Source organism: Vigna unguiculata, chromosome 11 (assembly GCF_004118075.2).
Source record: "Vigna unguiculata cultivar IT97K-499-35 chromosome 11, ASM411807v1, whole genome shotgun sequence".
Taxonomy (NCBI): Eukaryota; Viridiplantae; Streptophyta; class Magnoliopsida; order Fabales; family Fabaceae; genus Vigna; species Vigna unguiculata.
The window spans coordinates 1115403-1141767 of NC_040289.1; the positions used below are offsets into that span (position 1 = coordinate 1115403).

The 26365-nt window shown below is 26.7% G+C and overlaps 2 protein-coding genes across 2 annotated transcripts; both read right to left on the reverse strand.

The window, feature by feature from the left end:
- Window positions 1-3044: 3044 nt before the first annotated feature.
- Window positions 3045-4932, reverse strand: LOC114170064 (two-component response regulator ORR9-like). Its single transcript, XM_028055540.1, has 5 exons — window positions 4471-4932; window positions 4233-4333; window positions 4068-4148; window positions 3623-3693; window positions 3045-3402 (listed from the first exon to the last, which is right to left on the reverse strand). The coding sequence occupies exons 1-5, from the start codon at window positions 4571-4573 to the stop codon at window positions 3216-3218; spliced, it is 543 nt and encodes a 180-aa protein (XP_027911341.1). The 5' UTR covers window positions 4574-4932; the 3' UTR covers window positions 3045-3215.
- A 13467-nt stretch (window positions 4933-18399) lies between these two features.
- On the reverse strand, window positions 18400-26115 carry LOC114169714 (protein NRT1/ PTR FAMILY 5.4). The gene is made up of 5 exons (XM_028054981.1): window positions 25859-26115; window positions 25352-25569; window positions 22463-22705; window positions 20474-20757; window positions 18400-19393 (listed from the first exon to the last, which is right to left on the reverse strand). The coding sequence occupies exons 1-5, from the start codon at window positions 25956-25958 to the stop codon at window positions 18514-18516; spliced, it is 1725 nt and encodes a 574-aa protein (XP_027910782.1). The 5' UTR covers window positions 25959-26115; the 3' UTR covers window positions 18400-18513.
- Window positions 26116-26365: the final 250 nt, after the last annotated feature.

Genomic DNA, 26365 nt, shown 5'->3' on the forward strand with positions numbered 1-26365 from the left:
TATTTTGGATTCACCCAAAAAAGAAGACATTATAGAGAACCTAAAGCACTATTTCGATAATCATAGTTCTATGTGCTATTTTTTGGGTAAGATTTGTGTTATTTAGTTTTTAATTCTTTTTATTGTTTGTTTAAATATAAAATATTTTATAATATTAACATAAATAATACAATTTTATTTAAGTAATTAATATTAAAGGAACAGGAGATGAAAATGTTTATCAAGATATTGAATATGAAAAAAAAAAACGATAACACTCATAATAAGATTTAAGCTGTAATAATTTTTTTTTGAGTGATTCTTACAAAGTGATAATGTGTTACACAAAAGTAAAAAAACTCAAAATGTCATTTTGTTACCAATTTTGTAAAATAATATTGTCTTATGTCTACCGTGTGTTACTACTCGGTTGCAAATCTAACTAATTGGTAAAATAAAACAAATTAATGATATACTATAAAAAATTAGTGATAAAAATTGTTAAATAATGATAATTAAAGGATAAAATTTAAGAAACTTATTCTTTCTTTCTAAACAAATTGAAGCATGAGACTTTATGTTGTATAACTAAAAAAAGAGAATTTGTTATATATTATAAACAAACAACACTATCATTTTGATAAATAAGAAATTCTCTACAACATCACAATTTTTAGCCATCAGTTTAGGATAATAAAATAAAATGTAATTAGGATTACACAATAACATTTAATTACTATGGTCTTTTTAAAAAAATATATTAAATTTTTTATTTTTTATTTTCATTTGTGTTATTTAATTTAATATTTTAATATCATTTATGATGCAATTCTAGGAACACGAATTATTGCCTAAAAAAAAGGCAAATAATGTTCAACTTATCAATGAAAAAAAAAATACAATGTCCAAATATTCACCATTACAGTTCAAAAGCATGAATACAAGTAAAGTAGTACAAATATTTTTTTAATTAATATGTTGTTATTAAATATTTTGGAATTACTTTCAATATTATACTAATTATTTTGACAAGATCAATATTATACTAATATTTGAGCTATTACAATTTTTTTACAATTTTCAAAAATTATTTTTTGTTCAGAAAAAGGCTATAAGAATTGAAAATTTGTGAAAACTAAACCTATATTTACTGAAAAAGTATTTTATTTGGATAATTAAAATTATTAAAAAACAAAATAATATGTTTTTGGTGGAATTTTTATATTTTTGACCTAGTAACTCTTTGGTATCAAGTAGCTCTATCAAACCTGACTTTCATGTCTTTTTTTTTTACATAAAATTAACTTGACTTTCTTGTTAATACTGAAGCTAATAAAAGTTCTAAACCTAATAATTAAGAGGAAATAGTTTTTATATTAACTAGCTATAGTTCCAAAAATATAGAATATATAAAATTACCTTCTTACAAATCAAATTGGTCTTAGTTCCATTATAATTTTAAAAAAGAAAATGCCTTTTTAAGTATACCAAAATTTAGAATTTTGATTGAAATTTAATAGATTACAAAAAAAAAGAATTCTCAACAATTGATTAATTTTAATATAAAATAAACTATAATTATCAATTGTATTTCTCTTTCATAATGTTACAATATAAAAGTAACTATTTTAAACAATCCAAATCAATTAAACTATCTTAGAATTATTTTTATCTTATGTTTCCAAATAAACTTAGATTATAATTTTATTGTACTAAAACTATATTTTAATTTTAAAAAATACAGGTAAAATTTCATAAAAAATCACAATTTTAAAAAAATACCATCGCAACGTTTTTTATTGTAATATGGTCTATTGACCCTAAAATACCGTTAAATTATTTTTAGGAATGGTTTTCTTTATTTCCATAATTTGTTCCAGTACCTTTTAGTTAAATGATAAAAATATATTTTTTAAATTTTCAGATTATCTATAACAACGTAACAATATATAAAGAGATTCTCTTTTATGTCCACATCTCATAATACCAATTATATCCTTTACAATATAATTATTTATTAATATTTTAAAAATTAATGGTTATTTTTACTTATTTTCTACAAAATTGTTTATCTTTTTTATTCATCAACAATTAATTTCTCTATTCATTTCACTTTATTTTTAATAAATATAAATTTATTTTATATATTAACTTAATAACATTATATTTTTATTACCTATTAACATAATATCATTTATATTTAAAAAATGTGTATACACACGTCATGCGCTAGTATATTTAAAATGTATTATAAAAAATGTGTAGAATAAAAATAAAAATTGCATATTCTAGAATCCTCGTTTCTGTATACGTTTTTCCATAGTATGGAATCTTTTAATACATTTGTAATAACATTTTCGTATAAGAACTTTTTTTAATTTTATTTTAGGGTGCTGAAAAAATATTAACTGGTCAAAAATGGAGACTTTGTAATCTTTAAGTTGAATATAATCATTTTAAATATAAACAAAAGAAAATTATTATTTTATCAATCATTATTAATTCTTTTTATAAAAGATATCATTTACTCATTTATACTAATTTATAAGTTCTATGTCTTGATTTTCTAAATTTTAAAATTAACTCACCGTTAATTTTTTTAGTTCTGGATGCAACGTTGTTATATATTCAATGAATGTTATTATATTTATTTATTAAAAATTATAATTTACTTGGTTTAGACCTTTACATATACAAATTGAAAGTTAAGAAATTTAAGAATTAAGGTTTTATTTTAGATTTAGTATTATATGACTTTGATATTATGTTATTTTAATATTACTATTTCGACTATATTTAAATTATTATACTTTGAACTTATGTCTTTATTCAATAATTAGGACAATTTTAAAAACATTGATAAACTAAACTTAATAATTTGACCAAATGGGGAAGAGCTTGAATAGTTCTCATCAGATCTTGTATTATAAATTTATAATCTCATTATTTTAATCAATTTAATGAAACTTTAAATAAGATTAGTAGAATATCCTCTTTGAGTGTAGAAGGAGAGGGAAAATTCCAAACAAAAAAATTTAAAATAAATCACTATTTTTTAACCAAAATTGAATAAAATTCTATCTCAGAATATTTACATCAATGACTTTTACTGTCTATATCCTTCTTTTTTTTCTGCATAATTGACTCATTTCAAATTTTCAAATCAACTGAGACATAGAAATGAAAATTTTGTAAGCACTACCTACGCTTTATTCATCAATCTGAAACCAATTCTTCTAACTGCTACATCTCAATCTGGTTTTGTTTGGAGAATAAATTTCTTCCATATCCTTTCTCTTGTTCTTCAATGATTCTTCATTTTCTTCTTTACTTTTTGATTTCATCAAATGTGGCTTCAGCTTATTCACATCTGCTTGTTGAACTGGTTTCAGAAAAAATTCTTCTGCTCCTTCTTCCAAACATCTGATACAAAATCATATCACTCAAATTTAGTCACATCAAATCTGAATTTCATAACATTTTTCTGATAAAAATTCCAGTAGTTGAAAGTCCCGCATCAAATAAGATGAAGAACTGGATGATATATAAATTAAAAGAGTTGAAAGTTTCACATCCAGTAAGATGAAGAATTGGACGATATATATATAAGTCAAAAAAGAGGTTGTAGGTTCAACTCCCTCACCTATTGATCCTTGATGGCACATTCTCAGAGGACATAATCACAACTGGTATGTTTTTAAGTGATTTAGATTCCTGCAAATCAATCAACTTAATGTTATTTTTTCAAATCATACAGAAGAATGCACATGCTGTGATGGCCATGGCCATGACCAAATTTGATCTCACATTTGTTTGAAAATTTGTCAAGTAATGCAACTCAGATGTCAGAAAAGATTCTTCATTAAAAAAAGAGGAAAATTGTTTGAAAAATTCACATGATTTGATTTTCAGATATGAGATCATATACTTTTAAATAGCTTCCTAAAAGGAAAAAAACATAAATCAAATTCCTAGTGCATGGTTTGACCAATCTCACTGAGTGAAGTTGAAGCCAGATTATGCAGAAAAAAGTGACACAAACTTAAGAAATTCTCAGAAAATATATCCATAGAATCATATATATATACCTTGATTTTTCTCAGAAGATCATAACCAGTCATTCCTGGCATACAGTAATCTGTTATAATCAGGTTAACATCTACAACATCCTGCATCAACAATTGAATCAATGATCAATTCAAACTCATTGATAAAACATTTTAGGTCATGCATAATTGGTTACAGAATTTTACCTGATGAATTTCTGATGCAACAGAAGATTCAAAATTCCTCAACTCATCTTCAACCAAACCAAGAAACTTCAAGGCCTTGGTAGCAGAATCAACTGTAGTAACTGTGATTTCAACAAATTTCAAGAACCAAGTATCAGTAATCAAATTCATTACCTTCAGAAAAAGAAAAATGATTGCACAAACATGAATGTTCATATCAGATCAAAAATGCAGATTAAAAGAGAGAAAAAGAAAGTACCATTGAAGGAAGAGGTTTTCAAGAGTCTTTCAATCAACATTCTGTCAATGAGACTGTCATCAACAGCCAGAACATGGAACTGAGTCTCTAAAGCCATAGCCATAACTAATAACAACTCAGAAGAGAATACAAACAGATGAAGAAAAGATACAGAGAAGATGAAGATTAAAGTGTGATGTGTGATGAAGAACAAGAGTGTGAGATTTTAAATGGGAAGCTATCATGATCAAGAAGATACACAATCCTCATAGAAAATCTGACTGTTTGGAAAGCGATATCCCACAGATTTCATTCAGAATCTCAAGGATCTTCTGAGTTTATTTTTGAATTTTTGAATTTTTGAATTTTTGAATTCAGAATGAAGCAAAGGAGGAGGTGCTGAAATTTTACCAAATTTAAAAATTGGACTTGTTCATTATTATTTGGTTTGACTCTTTTGCCAATGATAAACACCTGTTGGAGTGAGTTGGTTTGTTAAATTAATTAATAGTATTAATAATGCTTCTATTCTTATTCCATTTGGCTTTTCATGGTGCCTAAAAGACATTGTTCATAGACATAAAAAATCTCAATTCCATATCCATGCATGTGCATCAACTGTTTAGTGCTTTTCCCTTAACCTCCATTGCTAGGGCTACTCACTTTCCTACTGCCTTGTTTGTCCTTTCACAAATTTTAAAGGACAATTCGGAGTTTTTGAGTAAAACCATATGCAATTCTTCAAGGAAAAAACAATCCTCCAAACATGTCTCTTGTTTTTATTTCCTCTTTTACAACTTTTCTTAATTCATATTTTTTACGAATATTTATACGAAAATATTAAGAGATACAATACGAATAAGACCTGAATCCAACCACATATATAAAAATGATACTACTTTTAACTTAAAATTTTAAAACAATAAATTTACGAATTTTATGGTGGTGTTCAACTTTATTATATCCTTCTAATATACACACTTGAATTTTCAATAATATTATACTTATTTTTCAATGCTTTATTTATCTTAGTCTTTGTATGATTAGGTTAATCCTTGATGGTTCAATAATCCTTATTATAGAAAAATACATATTTTTGTTATAAGGTTACTTTTTTTGAAAGGTTTTTTTTACACGTCCAATTGAATATTTTGAATGAAAAAATTTATCCAAAGATTGTAACATTCAATTATAAGCAATATTTTATAGAAGATTTGCAGCTACAAATTAAATTGCAAGTGTGATTCATGTAATGTAATTATGGCTACATTAGTGGCATTTTATTTGTGATTTCTTATAATATCAAGGATTGTGATAAAAAGTAATTTGAAATAGCAATTTGAACTTTGATTAAAATAGTATGTATGTCAATATTGGTGTTATTTGATTTTTTGTTCAGGTATTTCAATTGTGCATATTATTTTTTGAATTTTCAATTGGGAACTTTAGATATCTCAAGGTTCTAATTTGATCCTCCAAATATTCTAAGTTTGTAATGAGATCTCAAATATGCTTTTTTATTCTATTTACCATTTAAAAGTTTTGTTCTAAACTATAATTTTAAAAATAAAAGGCCATTTCAAGATATTGGTTTATGATTTCAGTGGTTGAACTACAACTAAACGATTTCAATAAATAATATAAATAAATATCATTTCTAAATATATCGTAATAAATATGTAAAATTAGTAAAATACAATATATTCAATTAATACTAAAAAATTTGCATACAAAATGAAAAAGTAATATGATATAAACCATATGAAAAAGAGATATAAAATATAAAATTAATATATTATCTATACTTCTATACTAGTTGATTTTTCATTTTGGTGTACACATATTTTTTTACAAGTTTACCTTTTATTAAATAATCATTTACAAATTTTACCATTTAAGTGTTTTTTTTTAATTTAACTATTTTCTTACATTCAACCTTTTTTTTTACATATAATATTTTTAAACTAAAATAAGTATCTATAACAATATATACCCCTTTTGGTGTCCACATTTCAAAATACCAATTTTACCTTTTAAATATAATATATTAAATTTTTAAAATTTGATCGTTACTTTTACAAGCTTCTTATAAAATCGGTTATCTCTGTTTTTTCTTCTTCTTTATTTATTAATGATTATTTTGTCATATGTTCCGATATATTTTACTTTATTTTTAATAAATATAATTTTAGTTTATATATTAACTTAATAACATTACAATATTATCACCTACTAATATAATATCACGTATATTTAAAAAATACATACACACATACGCTAATTATTATATAAAGAGATCCTGGTGTACACCATTTTATTTTTAAACTTATCATTTATTAAGTAACCATTTATTAGTTTTACTCTTTAAGTGACTTTTTTTAAAAATTTAACCATTTTTATTAATTCAACCTTTTTTTAAAATAATTTAATCATTTTTAAACTAAATAACTATTTCTAATAAAATATTACATACAAAATAAATAAAAATTATCTACAATAAAATTAAAAAACCTATTTATATTTATTTTAATAAGTATAATTTTATTATTTTTGTTATCGCGAACACACAAATAAGTTTTATAAAAACAATACTAGTTCATACAATAATATCAATTATTTATCTTAAATTTTTAAATATTAAAATTACTTTCTTAATATAAGTTTAATGAAACGATCTTTAACCTGTTTTTGGCCTACTTTAACTATTTCAATAATTCCAACATTTTCTATGACTGAGAAACTAAAACCTTAGTATTACTATAGTTAGAAAGGGAATTATAATGAAGTTGTTAAAATAATAAATTATTAAATTATTGAAATTTAAATTATGTTTATTTGCGTTACGTGGGTCAAAATCAACGTTGTTGTTGTTGTTTTGTTCGAATGTCAATATTGACTTTTCAACCATTCATGGGTTTCCAATTTTTATTCTCTTTCTTGGTGGCCCAATATTATTATTCATATAAAACAAATACATAATTTAAACAAGATAATCGTGGAAGCATATGAGTTATTATTAAATAGTAGCAGATGTTATTGAACAGTTCTCAAATTAAGCATGAATGAACTAAACTTTTAGTAATATGAAAGTCAAAATCAACTATTGCATTATATTATGTCACATATCCTATTATTTTGTTTGGACTGTTAAATAAAAAAATTAATAACAAAATGTTTTTGTCCTTCAAGTTAACTGATATTTAAAATTAGTCTATCTTTAAAAATTTTGACCAATTTAGTCATTTATTTTTTAAAATACATGACTTTAGTCATTTTAACCAAATTTTGTTAAGTTTACATTTCAAATGCATATCATGATAGTATTTGAATTGTTTACCCCGTTTGTCACATTTTCGTTTCAATGTTAATTCAAATATAATCATAAAATACATTTAAAATGTCAAATAAACTTAACAAAATTTGGTAAGAATGATTAAATATACGTATTTATAAAGATGAATGACTAAGTTGGTATAAAATTTTGAAAAAAAAAACTAATTTCAAAATTCACTGAAACTTGAGAAACAAAAACATATTTAACTCTAGATATTATTTGCAGGAAATAATTGTGAGCTTTTAACAATTTTATTACATCCATGCTAATTATATAAATATTTTACGAATAAAAATTTACAGCAAAACCCTTAGAAATTGTTAATTATTTCTTAGAATCTTCTAAAACGAATTATTACGAAGAGGGAGTATAAAAGTAATAAAGGAAAGTGTAAATAGAAATTCTCAAATATGTAAATGTAACTTTGTGAGGCTGGTGGCCCAATTATCTTGTCTTCTTTCAATGGTAAGAAAATGAGCTGAGTTTTCAATCTTCCTTCTTCTTTAAACCAAATATATAATATTTTATTTATATATATTTGTTTTCTGATAAAGGAAATCAAATCAAATACTTTGAGTCCCGACAATTATGCATCTTTTCAATTTTAATAAATACAAACAGAAATAATTTAGTCCATGCAAAATACAAATTAACTCTTTATTTTTAATTTTATTTCAATTTCGAAACTCTCATTTCTAATTGTCTAGATAACTTCATTAAAGAAGTTTGCATAGCATTTGATTGTTATACACAAGTTATTAATGATATACGATTAAGATTAATTAAATTTGATTGTTAGTTTAACACTCATTTACGTATTAGAATTTCACTTAATTAGTATAATGAACCAACCAACATAAAATTTAACACAATATTTTATGCACATATTACCATCTTCAATTTGAGGGTGTTGATAGGGTTTTGTATTTTCAAAATGAAAAGCACAAACCTAAGTCATTATTAGTTATATATTAATTGTAATATAATTTCAAGTTTAAGCTTCTAGTGATGATTTTTCCTTTTTCTTTTTTAATTTTTTTTAAAAGGTTTCAATCTTAGTCATGATTTAGTGATCCTCTTCATCATGGGTTTAAGAATCATCACATGTTATTGGGTTTGGGCCCAATGGTAAATTAATGTATATAGTAACCATTTATGATGGATGGAGCTATAGAAATGGGGATAACTTAATATTGTGATTTTTAATAAATTATATGTAATAGTATAAAAATATATCCGATTCAAGATAGACTTTTCCAATAATATGAGATTTCATATGATAATGAAAAACCAATTTCATAGATATGTACTAAAAATCACTACAATAAAATCTTTGAATAATAATCAACTTTAGGAACAAAATATAATTATTTTTATCAATTTAAATATTAATTTATAAACTAAAAAAATTAATGACTAAAATAATTTTAAAATATTATAATTGATTTTAAAATTAATAATTAAAATAATTTTTATTATGAATTGATTTATTAATTAATCATTATGTCAAAATTTTAGTTACCAAAAAAATTATCTCTAATTATAAAATTGATTTATAAACAAATATTTTATCACTTAAATTTATTATTATTTACATTTTTTTATTGTGAGCAATTACTATATTATTTATAGTCGGTGTCTTGAGTTGGCATGAACATGTAAAACGTGGATTCCATGAATTTCAAGTCATGAATTACCAATATATAAATGAAATGTTATCAATCCCGATATAAAGTCTTACTAAAACAATAAATTTATAGAATTTATTATATAAATATATATATATATATATATATATATATATATATATGTATATAAAGGATAAGATGATATATTTTTGGGTTAAATATATTTTTGATCTCTTAATTTTTAGTGAATTTTGAAATTAGTTTATTTTGAAACTTTAGATCAATTTAGTCCTTCATCTTTCAAAATACGTGAATTTAGTCATTTTAATCAAATTTTGTTAAGTTTATTTGATATTTTGTATGCATTTCGGAATTGTATTTAAGTTGTTTATACTATTTGACATATTTTTGCTTTAATGTTAAGTCAAATACTATTATGAAACACGTTTGAAATGCCAAATAAACTTAACAAAAATTTTATTAAAAAGATTAAATTCACGTATTTTGAGAAATGAATAATGAAATTGGTCTAAAATTTTAAAATAAACTAATTTTAAAATTTATTGAAAGTTATGGGAGTAAAAACATATTTAACCATGTATTTCTCTTTTTTATATGTACGTTAATTTGATTTGATATGATTTAAAGAAAGTAAGAATAAAATTAGAGATAAGGATTGAAGGTTAAGAAAGCATGGTATTACATGATTGAATCAAAGGTTACCAAAATGAGGAAGACAATTTATATTGCATTGTAAATGTTAGTCCATGATTGGCCTTCAATAACTAATAATGGATTTCATATTTTGACTTTTTAGACACAAAAATAGAGTACAATAACATAAAAAGATACACATATCTCTGCAGGATCTCTCAATAGACACAAATCAAAATGATGAATATTAAATCACATCTTCACTCACTCACTCTGACACCTCCACTTATTCAAATTTTTAATATACTTTTTGCTCACAACTTTCATCTTTTTTCTTGTCAAGTTTTGGAGAAGATAGTGCAAAAATCTTCATGCTTACCTTCAATCAATGATCCATGAGTCAAATTCATCATCCAAACCCTAACAAAAAAGTATAGAGTTTAATAAAGAATAAACAACTTCATATAGGAGTGTTTAGTGTTATGGATAAATGTTAGTTGCTATTTTATTCGCAAGAAAAGTTGAATTTATGATTTTTCTTTTACTTTTTTTTTTCAAATTTTAGTGAGTTGAATTCACATTCTTTTTTGTTCTTCTTTTTTATTTTTATTATTAAGTCAATTTTACATCAAATTTCTAGGTTGATTCGTACCATTAAATATAATAAAGTTTAATTACTGTTTTTTCTATTTTTGTTTAAAAATGTCAACTTAATCTTTCGATACTTTAAAGTTTTAATTTAATCCCGATTTGTACAAAATTAATTTAATTCGGTCATTTTTGTTAAATTTTTTTTACAAAATTAATGATTTTTTTATTGAAATTGACATCATGATTATATTAATTACATTGATAAAATAAGTCATTTTATTAATAACTTTAGTTCTGGTGAAAATTTATTAATTTGTTTCAAGAAATTTATCAAAAATAATTAAATTGCATCAATTTTTTAAAAATTAGGACCAAATTGAAATTTAAAAAAATTAAAAAACCAATTTAATATTTTTTGACAAAAACAAAGACCAAAAGAATAATTAAATCATAAAATAATTAATTATAAAATAGTGTTATATATGTATAAAGATTCATATCGATTCAAAATATATATTGATTATAACAAAGAATTCAATCATCTTCTCATCTATACTAACTTTTTTTTGTTGTTGTAGAAGTTTATTAGTTTCCATTTGAGTCAAATTAATCATCTATTTATTTTCATCAATCCATTAAAAAAAATTGAATACATGTTAAATTTTAAATGAATTGAAGTGAATAATTGAATTTCACATCCTGTTTCAGTGGATGTCCCTCATAAACATGTCACTATGAATCTATGACATTTTCCATCATTAAGTTGAAATATTCACTAAATGCTTGCCACCAATTTGTGTTCTTCCTCAAAAGAAAGAGCACAATCAAAATATCTTAGATTAGACCTTTTCAGATTTCATCACATTGCTTAGGTTGGATATTGGAGGAAGAAATACATATATGTGAACTTGGATGATTCAACAAAAAACCCTAATTAAGATATGAGTTTTCAATATTCTTCTTGTTCCAAATTAAACTATAATTTCATCTCTTAAATATTATTATTTTTATTTTCAAATGTGAATAATTTTAAACATTTCTTTAAATATCGTAATTTTAAATAACTGTTGACCTTGTATTTTTTATTTTAAGAAAAAAAAATATTTTCAAAGAATATTTTAAGAAGTTAAATGCAGTTAAGTGAATTTCTTTGTCTGTGTATAGTTAACAGAGGTATAGTACTCTTCAGACCAAATATAAATATATATGGAATATGTATAATTAAATAATATTATACAATTTACTTTAGTTTTCAAAAATGAAATAATATTATTATAGTACAATTTTTAAAAATAGTTAATAATTTTATATAACTTAACTCAGTTAAATATTTCTTTAGTTCAATTCAGTTTTCTCTATTAACAATTTGGTTCCTGAGGTTTTCAACAAAATTTTTATGTTTTTCTTATAGTTATCTTAGGATAACCATAACATAATACTAAAATTTCTCGAAATTTTGTTATAAAATATAGGACTATATAATAGAATTTTATTTAATAATATTTTTTATAGATATTTTGAAAAATATTCTCCATGCATAAATTAGTGTGGTGACATGACACTTTTGTTTATGTGGATGGTGCATGGGCATGGTGTAGCATGGGCATGATGCATGGGCATGCATGAAGGGTTTGTTTCCTCTGTGGAGAACTGCACGTGGCGGGTGACGTGACACGTGACGAGTGATGTGACACGTGGCAACAACACTCATGTGGAAGTCATTATAGTGAAGAGACTGCACTTTGCTTTTGGACACACCTTTTGGCAGAGAAATAGGTCAACGCAGTTCAATTTCTCTCTCAATTCATTGCATGATTCATTTTGAAAAAGAAAAGGAAAAAAATTAGGATGATGAGTTTAATTTGATTAAAGAGAAAAATAGAAAGGGAAAAAAGTGTTGTCTAATACAGAAAGTAATCTTTTAAAGACTATTAATTTTTAATATCAATTTTAGATAAAATTATTGTTCACGTATGATAATATATAAGTAAATAATATTAACCTAAAATTTGAATAACATTAGTCATTTTTTACTAGTAATAATAAACAATTATCCAAGATACTAAATGAAGGTTACTTTATTTTTTTCTCTTATAAAATGACTTAAACGAATTTAAATAGCAGGAATTGTGTTGGAAAAAAGTGAGCAAGCTCATTCCTCCTAGTTAATTCAAAATATATTGACCATTTCTTTTAGTAAGTAGAAAAATAAAAACAATTCAAATTAATTTCTTTATAGGATAAATTAGTTTATAGATAATTTAATTTATGAAGTTTTCTATTTTTTTAATTTTAGTTTTCCATATATATGTTTTTCATTTTTCCTTTTGCAAAAATTAACAAAAAGTTACCTGAGAAAAAAATATATTAACTCATCAATATCATGAAAGTTAAATAATTAATATATAATTAAAGATACCACATGTATATTATTCGAATTCGTTGTGAATTTTAATTAAAAATTATTATCTTAACTGAGTAATATAAATATAAATAACTTTTAATTTTTAAATTGGATATTAACACATGGAGGAGTATGTACATCTATACTCTCTCCCATCTCCTCCTAATATCACTTTCTCATTTTCTTCTTCCTTTAAATAACACATTTAGTTTATTAGATAACTTAAAAAATTTATATTAATTTTATATGAAACTTATTTTTAGGAAACATGTTTAATTATTATTATTTATAGTAATTTAAAATTTATCTAATTTTTATATGATATTTATGAATTTAGAATATTTTTTTATATTTGATATTAGAAAAAAGAAAATATAAATTATTTTAATATTGAATATTTGATAATATCATTTTTTTATATATTTTTTTATAAAAAATATTTAATTAATATTTAAAACAATAAAAAATATGTTTGAGTATACCTTATCCAATGGAAATGTGACAAATTTTTTATGTGTTGCTTTGGTAGGAGTATGAGTTTTTACTTGAATTATGATTCATTTGTAGAAATGAGAAATATCCCCACCTGTTGTCAACCCTGTTGATGAAACATTGAAAGAGTCAAACTTTATTTGAAAATCACTTTTATGAAAGAATAATTATAAAGATAGAAAAAAAAAGAGTTTATACACACCATTGTTATCCCTAAGGTTGTGTTCCCATTTATAGATTTACTATAGAGAGTGATTTGTAGAGACGGATATGCGAGTGATTATTATATTCCTATCCATGGATTTACGAGAGAGGGCGAGTGCCAATTTGCGGGATAACATCCTCATCCCATATTGCCAAAGGGAAGAGGATTTGCGGTGATAAGGTGCATTTTTACAATAATGTCATATCACGTGCATGCGACAACTTGGTGTTCTTCGTCCTTAATCTTTTGAGGTTAGTGAGTAGTGGAATGAAGATGACAAGAGTGTAGCGAGTGTGAAGTTGCATGGCACATTGGTGAAGAACACACAATCATAAGTGAGAAATCCATCTTCATGTGTGAGGGAATCAATTATGGAATCGATTCCATATGTCCACAAATGAAGAAACACTAATTTCGCAGTCCACCTACCTTCTCATTAATCAATAAAATTAATTTATTATTCTTTAAAAAAGGGAGACATTGACATGAAGTTACAAAGAAAAGATAAGAATAGAAGAGAATTGGTACATGCCTCTTAGAGAAAGTTGAAAACTAATTTGATAACACAAAGATATATTGTCAAAGACTTACAATAAGTTAAAGATTCTATTACTATCAGAGTAAAAGTCTAACACCTTATGATTTTGATTAAGTGCTAAAAACAGTCAAGTACAAAATATGATTATGCTTCATTTGAAAGATGGTGATTTAATTCTACAACAAATAATGGAAGACATATGTGTTTCTAACAAATGATATTATACTATGCATTCTTCTTTTTCTTAAGTCTAATATAGCATTGATGTTGTCATACGATAATAAGCACATGGAAGTGAGTTAACCTCATGCTATACAAAAATATATATAAATGTTTATTCTATGTTACAAGAGATATTCACTTTCATCTTCCAAAACAAATGTGTTAAGCAAATAACAAGTCATATATGAAGATCTCTTGGATAAAAAGTTAAAGTTTCTTTTCTTCAATAACTTTATGAACAATATTGCATTGACAACTTTAGAACAACTATCTATTTCGTACGACATTTACTTTAGACAAATTTAAGGAGGGACACACTGTTAAAGAATAGATAAGTATATCTTGTGATGATACATAGAGAAGAAAAGAACATTTATCGTTGCATGGAGTGCATTTAATGCATCCATCAATATCGAGGTCATTAGACAAAAGAAAGACATTAAAAAAGAGCCAAAAACAATTTTAAATTGGTTGCTTTCTTCAAACCCTATATGAAGTAACTCAAGAAGAAGAAGAAGAAATAGAGACTACATTGGATACTACAAAAACGCTACTAAAATAAAGACTAACAGTATTCACCTACTCAATTGCCGATGGCTCACATCCATCGGTAAACAAATGCGACAACCTTATCAATGGAATTTACCGACAAATAGATGGTCCACAATAATCCAATGTCCCAATTTACCAACGAGGGTGGCGAGACATTACAAATCAATTGTTTGGTTAAGAGCGCCACCAGAAAGCCAAGGAAACCCAACCAAGAGATGCGAGTGTTGACACTTGGAGACGCCCAAATTCTCACTTGAAGTTGGGTTTTTGAAGGCAATGTTCAGTGGGGAACGAAGGTTGGTGAAATTGGGACATTGTAAAGGAAGAATTTGAGGCAAATTTTGGGGAATGGAAGATTTTAGGGAGGAGGAGAATGGGAAAAGTAGGTTTTCTCGCAACCTAGAGAATGGAGGAAACACCCTTTTGAATATGCGAATTTCATTTTAATTCTCTCACTCAATTATCGATGACTTGCATTCATCGGTGAACAATTGCACCAACATTATCGACAAAATTTACCAACGGATAATTAGTCCACAATAACCCAATGTCCCAATTTATTGACAAAGGGGAAAGGCGTTCTAATCGTTTGGTCGGGAGCGCCACCGAAAAGTCGAGGCTCGACCTGGAGTCACTCGTGCTAACACTTTGAGATGTCCAAATCTTAACTTGAAGTTGAATTTTTGAAGGAAATGTTGAGTGGGGAACAAAGGTCTGAAAATTGAGACGTGGGAAAGGAATAACTTGAGGCGAAATTTAAGGAAATGGAGGATTTTGGAGAAAACGGGGCTGCTTGCGACCTGGAGAATGGGAGAAACACCTCTAAATCTAGAAATTTCATTGAATATTTTCACTCAATTATCGACGATTCGCATCCATCAGTAAACAACCACAATAACTTTATTGACGAAATTTATTGAGAGATAATTTATCTATGATAACCCTACTTACTAACTAAAGAAAATTTTTGTCAATGAATAAAATGTCAAAATCTATCTATAATTCTCCTCAATAAATTATTTAATAAATTTTCATTATTTAATAAATTTTAGTCAATAAATTCGATATTTCTAGCAGTATGATTAACTCCTTTACTTACGTCCGTTAATCGTATAACTCTAAAATTGTCTACCATTTTTTCGATAAATAGATAAAAGATCATCAACATCTAACTAGACAACCAATAAAGTGAACTAATTATTACAATTTAAAATCTTATCTTACTCAATATTTTAATAGACTTGTTTTAATAAACTCCAAGCTACCTAAAAATATGATCTATTATAGAAACAAATAACTAAATAAACTGAATATTTAGCATATATATAGAGAGATCATAAAATAAAGATTAAAAATGTTATAATCTATTTTATATCTTTTTTTCATTCTTTATATATTATAATTGTAATTCTAAAGAAAATTTGATGTCTTCCATAAAATATTTTGGTCAATCAGAAATTAAATTAAATAACTTTAATTTACAAAACATATTACTCTAGTCTCTAAACTTATTAAGTTCAATTCATTTTAATTTACGAAGTTTTAAACAAGGACAGTTTTTTTTAAATACTCGTCATTTAATAGGTTCAGATATTGAAATAATAGCTTTTGTGGACAGAAATTGAATTTATTAATAATATTTATAATTTAAAAAAAGTAATGTGATATGTATAAACTTTTTTTATGCTTTTGGATGCACATAGATAAAAAGGTGTGGGAACAAGGTGTGTCTCTTTGCTCAATTATCACTTACTTTGCCACTTAAAGGTATCCCTTAAAGATGCTCCTGCTTTAAATTTACCAATGTCAGATTTGATTCCTTTTTATTTTATAGTCTAATTATTTTAACAATTGTGAATAAAAAAAAGTTAGTAGTTTAACTGTGGTCAAATATAGGCTAAGTTAACTTTAATTTGTTTTAAAATATACTACATATACCTATATTTTACTTTATATTATCCAATATATTTGTTTTAAGGTTAAATTTTTAATACCTAAATTTTAACATAAAATTAGAATTTATCATTTTCAAACTTTAAAATATTTTAATTTCCAAATATTAAATATAATATTTTTATCCCAACTATGTTAATAATTTTATGTACTAAGTGATGTTTAAACTAATATTTGAGTTACAATCGTTAAAATAGTATAAACAATTTAAATACTAGTTCAAAATACCTTAAAAAAATAACACAATTAAATTACAATGATTATATTTATTAAATTTTAAAATTTAAGAATCAAATTCTATCATAATTTGGAACAGAGTTGAATTTTAATTTCACATTAAAATTTAAAAACTAAAATCATATATATATTTTTTTAAACAGTCACGTTTAAAACAATGTATAGAAACAAAAAGTAATGTATATCAACAATTGGTAGTGCTAGTTTTGTCAAGCTTTTTCATAAATGAATATTTATCTTTGTTCTCAAAGAAAAAAAATCCTCCGAGTTTTTTCTGTCATGCATGGGTGAATTTGAGAAAATTTTAATATGACACCGTAAATAAAAAAGTTGTGACGATCGAAAAGACTTAGGAATAATAAGGTTTTAGGAAAAATAAGTGAAAAACGTGTTTACTGTATTTGTATAATAAAAATTCCTTAAATGTCAATATTGATTGTAGAAACACTTAGTTTTGTTTACGATAAATAGAAATTAGAATATTATTTTTTATCTTTTTCTCTGAACTCTAAATTTAGAGATTGAAAAAATATGTGGTGTCAGAATGTATTCCTTTGAAGAATAATGAGCAGCATACTTTGGTTTGATGTTAAGTTTTGGTACGTACATAAATGTTTGTTCTTCTCCTTATGAGTTGACTCTTAAGAAAAGATGTTGCTGAGATTCATTTTTTAAAGTTTTTAAATTCTGAAATTGTTTTGTTAATAGGCATGTTTAATCTTAATATCATTTTTTTTTATTTTAATATTTTATATAATTTTACTTGTTACAGTAATATTAATATTAAGTGTTTCAATACATACATTTAAACAAGAACAAGAATCAAACATGTATTATTTTATGTTGTTTTCACATGAATGAACATATTGTCTATTTGTTGACTACTTACGCCAAGTCATTTATTCAAGTTACGAAAAAGCAAAGCTTTAAAAGAAAATAATATTTAATATTTAGTATAAAACAACACAAAAAACTCATAAAACAACACAAATGGCCATTTTCAGAATTAAATTATACATTAACTCATGATTTTATACAACGCTTTAAACATTTATAACTTGAAATAAATATAACTAATAATTACCCTCTCTCTCTCTATATATAAATATATAGAATATGATGATAAACTAAATCCTCTCATTGAAATCCAAGAGAAACTACTATTTATTGGAACTAGAACTGTAATCTAGACTTAACTTTGATCTTGGAGTTGGTGTGGTTGGCAAAAGCCAAACATTTGTGTTCTAATAACTCTCAAACTCCTGGTCTGTATTTGTGGCCAGAAGAACCCTGATGATCACTGTGATGACCCTCATCAACTTTTTTGTACACATAAACCATTGAAATCCACACATAAAGACACAGGTTAACAGCACTCAACCCTGCCAAAACCCAGTAAAAGTGGTGAAGATGTGCCCTATTGAGATTGTTACCAAGCCACTTCTCACCAGACCTTGATGTGATAGCCTCAACAACAACTATGACAATGTTTCCAACAAAACTACCAACCCCAACAATGCTTATGTATGCTGCAGCTCCCAAACTCCTGAGAGCCTCAGGCATTTGGTCATAGAACAACTCCTGCAGCCCCACAATTGTGAATGCATCAGACATTCCAGTGATCAAGTACTGAGGAAACAGCCACCAGATGCTGATTGGTAAAACTGCTTTTGGGTCATCAATTAGGCCATGTTCCTTTGCAACACCAACCCTTTTGGCCTCCACAAGTGCTGACACAACCATGTTCAGAATTGACAGAAAAAGTCCAACACCGATTCTCTGCAGCACTGTTATCCCAGTGGGTTTGCCTGTGAACTTTCTCGCCAGAGGCACAAACACACGGTCGTAGAATGGCACTGCAAAGAGGATTGTGACTCCAACAAGGCCTTGGAGTGATGCTGGAGGGATCTGAAAATGTGGCCCTATGGAACGTACCATTGTGGCACCTTGCTTGATGAAGAATGTGTGCACTTGAGATTGCACAACCGTGAACATCAAACAGCTTATCCATATTGGAATCAAACGTAGGACGAGTTTCACTTCCTCAACCTGTGTCACTGAACACAGCCTCCAAGGATCTCTTGTCTTGCTTTTGGCATCAACTTCATCGATTATCGCTGCCTTGTCCAAAAATCTGTTTCAGTTTCATCCAATTTCGTCTCAGCAATCATGTGGTAATCCAAAGTGTCAACAAAAACACAGGGAAAAAGAAAAAGATTGTCCTTGTTCCACAATCTGTTGTTGGTATCAACTCCAACCATGGACCAAACCCTTGTGGCCCCCATCAGTTTTCGTGTTTCAGAGTTGACTCCAATCAGATTTTCAGTGAGTGATGGGAATAATTCTTGTATGAGTGGTACAACTAATAAGATACTTGTAGAATGCATTGAATAATGATAAAGTCTATGTTTCTTTCTTTTTGGTAGTGGCATAGTCTATGTTAAAGAAAGTCTTGTGCTGAAACATGGGTGATGGTTAATTTAATATTGTTCCATGCTTTTTCATTTGTGATTATAAAATACGGTGTTCACAGAAGTGCTTGTGTTAAGGATGCAAAGCAAAAAAAAAAAGAGAAACAGAGACACCTCCATAATAGCCTAGATATGAAAAAATAGGTATGCATATAAAATAATAGCATTCACCATGTGCGTGTGACAATGGATTCCACTTTTTTCAAAATGAGAAAGGTACACTTTATCATCATCTAACACATTGATTTTTTAAACAATGGTTGAAATTGCGATCACCTTTAAAATTTGGTGTACATGCATTTAATATGTAAAATAAATTATCAACACCTAGATGCTTCTTTGATTTATAGGGGCTGAAATTTGTAGAAAACCCCCCTTATTCTTTTTAGCAACATTGTTTACTTTGATTGATTATACCTAATGTTCTTATCTAAGAAAAAAGAAGTTCAATTTAGTTGCTGAATGACTCTATCATCACACTACCACAAATCCATCATCATTCCTTCCACCTCTACTTAATCATAATCCACATGGAGGAACTATTTAATTGTTTTCAAGGAAAAAAAATGATTCTTTCTATGAACTTTTAGTAAACAGAAATCTTATTCAAGAACCCTTTTGATTTAGAGGTGGATCTAAGAAAAGATTGCTATTTCTAATAAATAAAAAAAATGTCCTTTTTTATAGAATCATGGGAAAGAAAAGTGTGGAGAATTCTAGTAGTTAAAAGAAGTGGCACCCACCTAAATTGAGGAGTATGGAGGAGAGTGTGGATTTTTGGTTGAACATGGAGATGATGGGGCTCATCAAGCTCCTTCTCCTCATAGCAATAATTGTGGTGGTGACCGTGCGTGGAGTGCACGCGCCACTTACGCGAGGCCGCAACAAAGACTTGGGCCAGCCTGGTAAATGGGCTCCCTGTTGGGCCTTCCTTTCTGTACCTTTTGATTCCCAACAAGAACAGTGCCAATGCCAAACCCAACACCCCTGCCAGCACTCCCAGCCCCACTCCCCACCCAACATTGTCCTGTTTCATCATCATCATTCACAATCATATACATCAAAACATCATCAAGGAACATCCCATGACATCATAATATGTATTATTTATCACCATAACATGAAGAGAGTGAGTGACATAAATTATGATTTGTAATTTTGGATAATCTCCTCTAAGAATTCAAGATTAAGTATCACTTGCGAATTTAGATTCTTCGTTGAATTTTTTTTTATCATCCATAACTATTGATATTTTGAAAAATTAAATATATTAATATCAGTGTATTTTTAATATTCAGTAAAAATAACAGAGAATAACACCAAAATAACAAGTAGACTTCATCGATAACAAGGAGAGGGTTTTTGTCTATATTTAACCAAACATTCTTTGTAAAATATTAAAAGTCATGGAGCACTCTTCTCACCTTTTTTTACAATGAAGAGTGCATTTCACTTATGACTTGTCCAAGGGTGGTGCATATAAATGGAAAAGACTTATGTGAGGAATATGTTCCCATGTTAGTGAAACTTGATATTCTAATAAAGAAATGCGTGTGATCCATAAATTCTCTTTCGGGTGTTTATCCACTATAGTACTATTCCATTTGATTTAGCCTCACACACATATAAAATAAACAAATAATTCAATTTTATATTGCTTCTTTCATTTTACTAGTCCCACCTATGACCTACCTTCCAAACCATTCTTTCATAAGAGAAAAAATAATGTTATTTAATGTCAACTAGGATATTATATTGTACATTGCATCTATGCATGGCCATCTTTTTTTATTAGTTAATTACTTTCTTATTTGTGGATAATGACTACACAAATAATAATAATAATCAAATGTTTTTATAATAGTTTAATCTTGAATAGGGTTTTCCAATCATGGTTTTTTCCCAAGAAACAAATGCGGAAGATTCAACCCTACACTTCGAAAAAAACTAAGAAAACAACTTTATCCTAAATAAGTTAACTATAGTTGTGTTGTCAAAATCTGATGGTCCATGGAATGGACATAAGTTAATATGTTACGTCTTAAATATTGATTAAACGAGTAAAAAAGTAAAGTCATATTCAAAATTTGACTAATTATGAAACATAGAAGGTATGTGCTAAACGTGGTTATATTACCAAATACGATTAAATAATTAATCACAAAACAACAAATTAGCAATAGAGGAAATCCAACTTTTGTCATTCGACAGATTTTCGAAAGACTTTTTTGCAACAATTTGATTCTCGAATGATTCTTTTCAGTTAAAAATATTTCCAAACTTACCGTGTACTGGAATCAAATTAGCGCCACGAGATAATAAAAATTCGAACATGTTTTTATCAGCAAAAGCTTAAGATAATAATAGTAATAATAATATAACATTATTTCTCATTACCTTTTGAATTTTTTTTTTAAATAGATCATATCTAGACAATTTATAAATGCAAGAGTTATTCTTAATAAAAAAACAATTTGGTGTTACCAATATTTTTAGATAAGCAAATTGATGTCAGCATTTTTTTTTTTCTTATCATCCATGATGAGAAAACCAAGCTAAAAATGTAATACATCAAATTAATCTTTAAAATTATTAAAATGTCCTTTTAATATCTAAAATTGCTAAAATAACCCGATCAAATAGCATCCAATTTATCCTCTAAATTTATAAAAGCATATTATATATTTTACTCAATTAGAAACAATAAAAACAAATGAATTTGATGAATTTACCTGAAGATATATGACAACAAACACAGAAGCAGTTGAGCCAGCAACAATTCCTAGATACCACCAGTTGAAGAAGGAACTTTTGGTGTCTCTTTCTTCTGGCGTGTCCTCGTCGAATTGATCGGCGGCAAAGGTCTGAACGCAAGGTTTGTGACCTCCGTCGCCGATGGCGAGGACATAAAGTGCCAAGAAAAAGAGGAGTTTGTGCTTGAGAGCAGTGACTGAAAGGGTCAAGAAAATCATGCCCTGTAGCATATACATGATGATGATGTGAGGATAACATATGATATTCTTCTTCCATCAACGCTAAAACTATGCATTAAACTAATTGACAGTGCATGCATGGCTGACATGTATAGTGTGGACAATCACAGGAAATATGCAAATCTTGTACGGAATATTGGAATCACAATTGATGTGCTCAAGCATTTGAGTGTTCCATGGAAGTGGAAAAGTGTGTTCCCATAACAACACATAATACCCCACATAATACTCACAATTAACATCTCAATAATTAAGTGCTGAAACTTGAATCATGAATAGTGTATTTTGCAAGTTATGTTCACCACCTTTCAATAATTTAGTTGGCTAATGGGTCTCCTAATATTATTAGTTTGCTAATTTAGTTTTTACATTCATTTAATGGTGTTTTTCTTCTTTTAAATTCAACTGTGGTTTCATATTTAACAAATGAATGGATCTCTATTAGAATTTTCAAAATATATATTTAAGGCTCTTAAATTATATTAATGGTTTTCAGAAAAAAAATAAATTCGATCACAGTGTTCAAAATGCAATGAAGTTTGTGTTTAGAAGAAAACAACCTTCGATGACGCCATTCACAGGTAGTTGTCAGGTTGTGATATTTATTATAACTGTACCATAGTTATCAATTTATTAAATGACCGTTTTTCTTCTCTCGGATGTTATTATTTATTATTCCTTCTTTCGATGCAATTTTAATTAAAGAAATGTCAAATTACACATGCTTTTAAGTTTTTGATACATAGTTAATGATTTTACTTAAGGTTTAATTAATGCATTAATTGAACTACTTTAGGGTAATTGCATGGTCATGCAAAGCACTACGAAACTTGATATTCATAAATATTTATTAGTTAACTCTGAGTTGGTGTTGTCTTTTTGTTAAGTTTACAAAATAAAATATATTCATTTATCCTAATTTTGATATATTAAAAAATTTTAATATGTTAAAAATGGTGTATTTTGAAGACATATTAGGAATACTACAAAAAGATTTAACAAAGAATTTACACTCCAAACATGACATAGAATTTATAACTCTAAAATCATAAACTTGACTCATAAAAATAAAAAGAAAATATTTTTAAAAGAATATATATATTTCTATCATCAGTCAAATACTATTAATTAATAAAAGTCATAACATTCAAATTAAGATCTTATGTGATAAAAAAGATATTAAAAGTGATAATAATTAAAAATATATTTATTATTAGATAATTTCCATAACAAACTTGAATAAATTAAGCATTAATTTATTTTTCATGAATTCCATTATTACACATCACTTTTAAAATTTCTTACAACTTTTATTTAATTCAATACTTTAATTAATATTGTATAAGATAATTCACTACTTTAAAGCAAAAATCTGTTATTTCCTTTTTACAACTCAAAATCTTACTTAATACGTATATCATCATACCGATAACGTAATTAAGAGATATTATAAGATTCTGATTCATAAATTTATAATCTATAATAAAAATATCCTTTAATGCTTAAAATGTTAAAGATGCGACGTATTTCTAAGAAAGGAAAAACATCTAGACCCTATATTAAATAGTTTAATTTAGTTTCAAAAATTACTAATAATCATAATTAAAGCAATATTAGAGACATTTTGGGTATTCTATTCGCATAAAGAATTTTTTTTTTGAAGTCACATTCCAAAACTGTAAGAAAAAAACAGAGTCCAAACCAAAAGAAAACAACGTATAAATAATGTTATACTATTTTTTACTTACAATAAATGTTTGTCATCTTAATTTTTATTAAGAAACTAATATACACAAAAACATCCAATGATGAGAACAAGAAAAAAATATTCCGTGTCCTTAAAATAATAGTTAAGGAATCAATAAATATTATTTTGTTTCATTTAATCCATTTTTATAAGCAAGGCACGGTTCTTTAAAAAAATATTTAACTACACAAATTCCTATACCAAAATATTCCTTTAAAATTAACTTTATAAAAAGAATTAAATGTACTTGCTATACAATATAAATCCATTTAAACTAATATACGTTTTTCCTTTCCTTAAAAAGTACGACTATTTCAGACAAATTTTAGTAACACAACAAATCATTGGCCAAAAAAAATATCTTTATTTTGACAGTTGTAAATTCATTTCTAGATTCGAGTGACATATCAACAGTAAACAAAAAAAAAAGTTTTAATAATTTTATATCTTTTTAAAATGAAAAATAAATAAAATAACAAGTAAATAGTTTTCAATTATGATAAATAAAGCATGAAATTTATTTGAGAGGTGTTGATAATTTGTATTTGCCGCGATAAAATAACGCGTTTACGAGATTCCGCTGAACGAAAAAAAAAAAAAGAAATAGTAAAAAAGTAATGTGATATTTATTATGGTTCCGGAACGATGTGGGACCAAAGACGTAAGGGAGTGAAGTTGCAAAAAGACAAAGTTGTTGCATCCAAAGAGCAGTGAGCACATAAATTAGATTCCACCCATTCGGCAAGAATCAAGCAGGGAAGAAGAGAGACATGACAATGTTTTACCCAAAGCAATTGAACTTGTTGCAACAGTGAAAAGAAAGATTAAAGCAAGCAAATGATGAAAAAGGGGTGTGAAAAAAAAAATAAATTTTTACTTACCACAAGATAGATGAGCGAGGACAAGACAATGGTGTTGAAGCGACCCAGATAGGAATCAGCTATGAAACCTCCAAGCAGAGGGAAGAGGGAAGAAGCTCCCACCCATGTGTTCACATCTTTCGCTGCTTGCGTGATGGGTTCGTTCAGAACATTTGTCAGGTACTGGATAAGGTTGCTCGCCAATCCTTGGTACGCAAATCTCTCAGCAAACTCCACAACTATGGAATCATCAAGATCAAACTTGTGATGATGATGATGATGAAAGAGAAAAAGTGTTTGTGTGTGTGTGTTTGTGTGTGAGAGTGTGTGAGTGTGTGATTTGATTTCATAGGTTAATGTGTGTTTGGATTCATTTCTTGTTGTTTTCAGAGCTTGATGGAATTGTTGGAAGTGAGAAAAGTTTTGGGAAATTGAGGTTTGATGTGAAGTATGTGCAAGGTGTTTGTGTTAATGTTTGTGTGTGAAGAGATGGAATGAGAAAGGGAAAATGAGGGAAGAGAAACTCACATATGATGAAGATGGCAGCATTCCAACCACCGCGGTGGTTTGAGGGATGGTGGATGAGGGAATTGCTCTTGCTGCTGGTGCTGGTTGTAGCATCAGCCATGGGTGAATTGAATGGTGAAGAGAAGAAAGTGATGAGAAAAATTTGAAAGGGGTTTGGAGAATGGTGTGAAGGGTTGAGGTTTGGGGAGGTTCCATGAGGAGACTGGTGCTTTTATAGGGTGAATTGTGGGTGTGAGTGAACACCACCACTCAAAAACTTTGGTTTACACACTCTACTTATTTATTGCTTCTCTTTGCAGCACAAATTCACTTTTAAGGAATATATTATTTTCACCACTTTCTTTTTTATTTTATTTTTTTATTTTTTATTTTTTATTTATTGTTTTGTCTCTCTCACTTTTTTTTTACTTGTGTATTCTTTTTAAGAAAAAAATATTAATTATCATATTTAACCTTTTTTTTCAGTGTTTGTCTGATATATTTTTCCAAAAATAAACAATTTCTTTT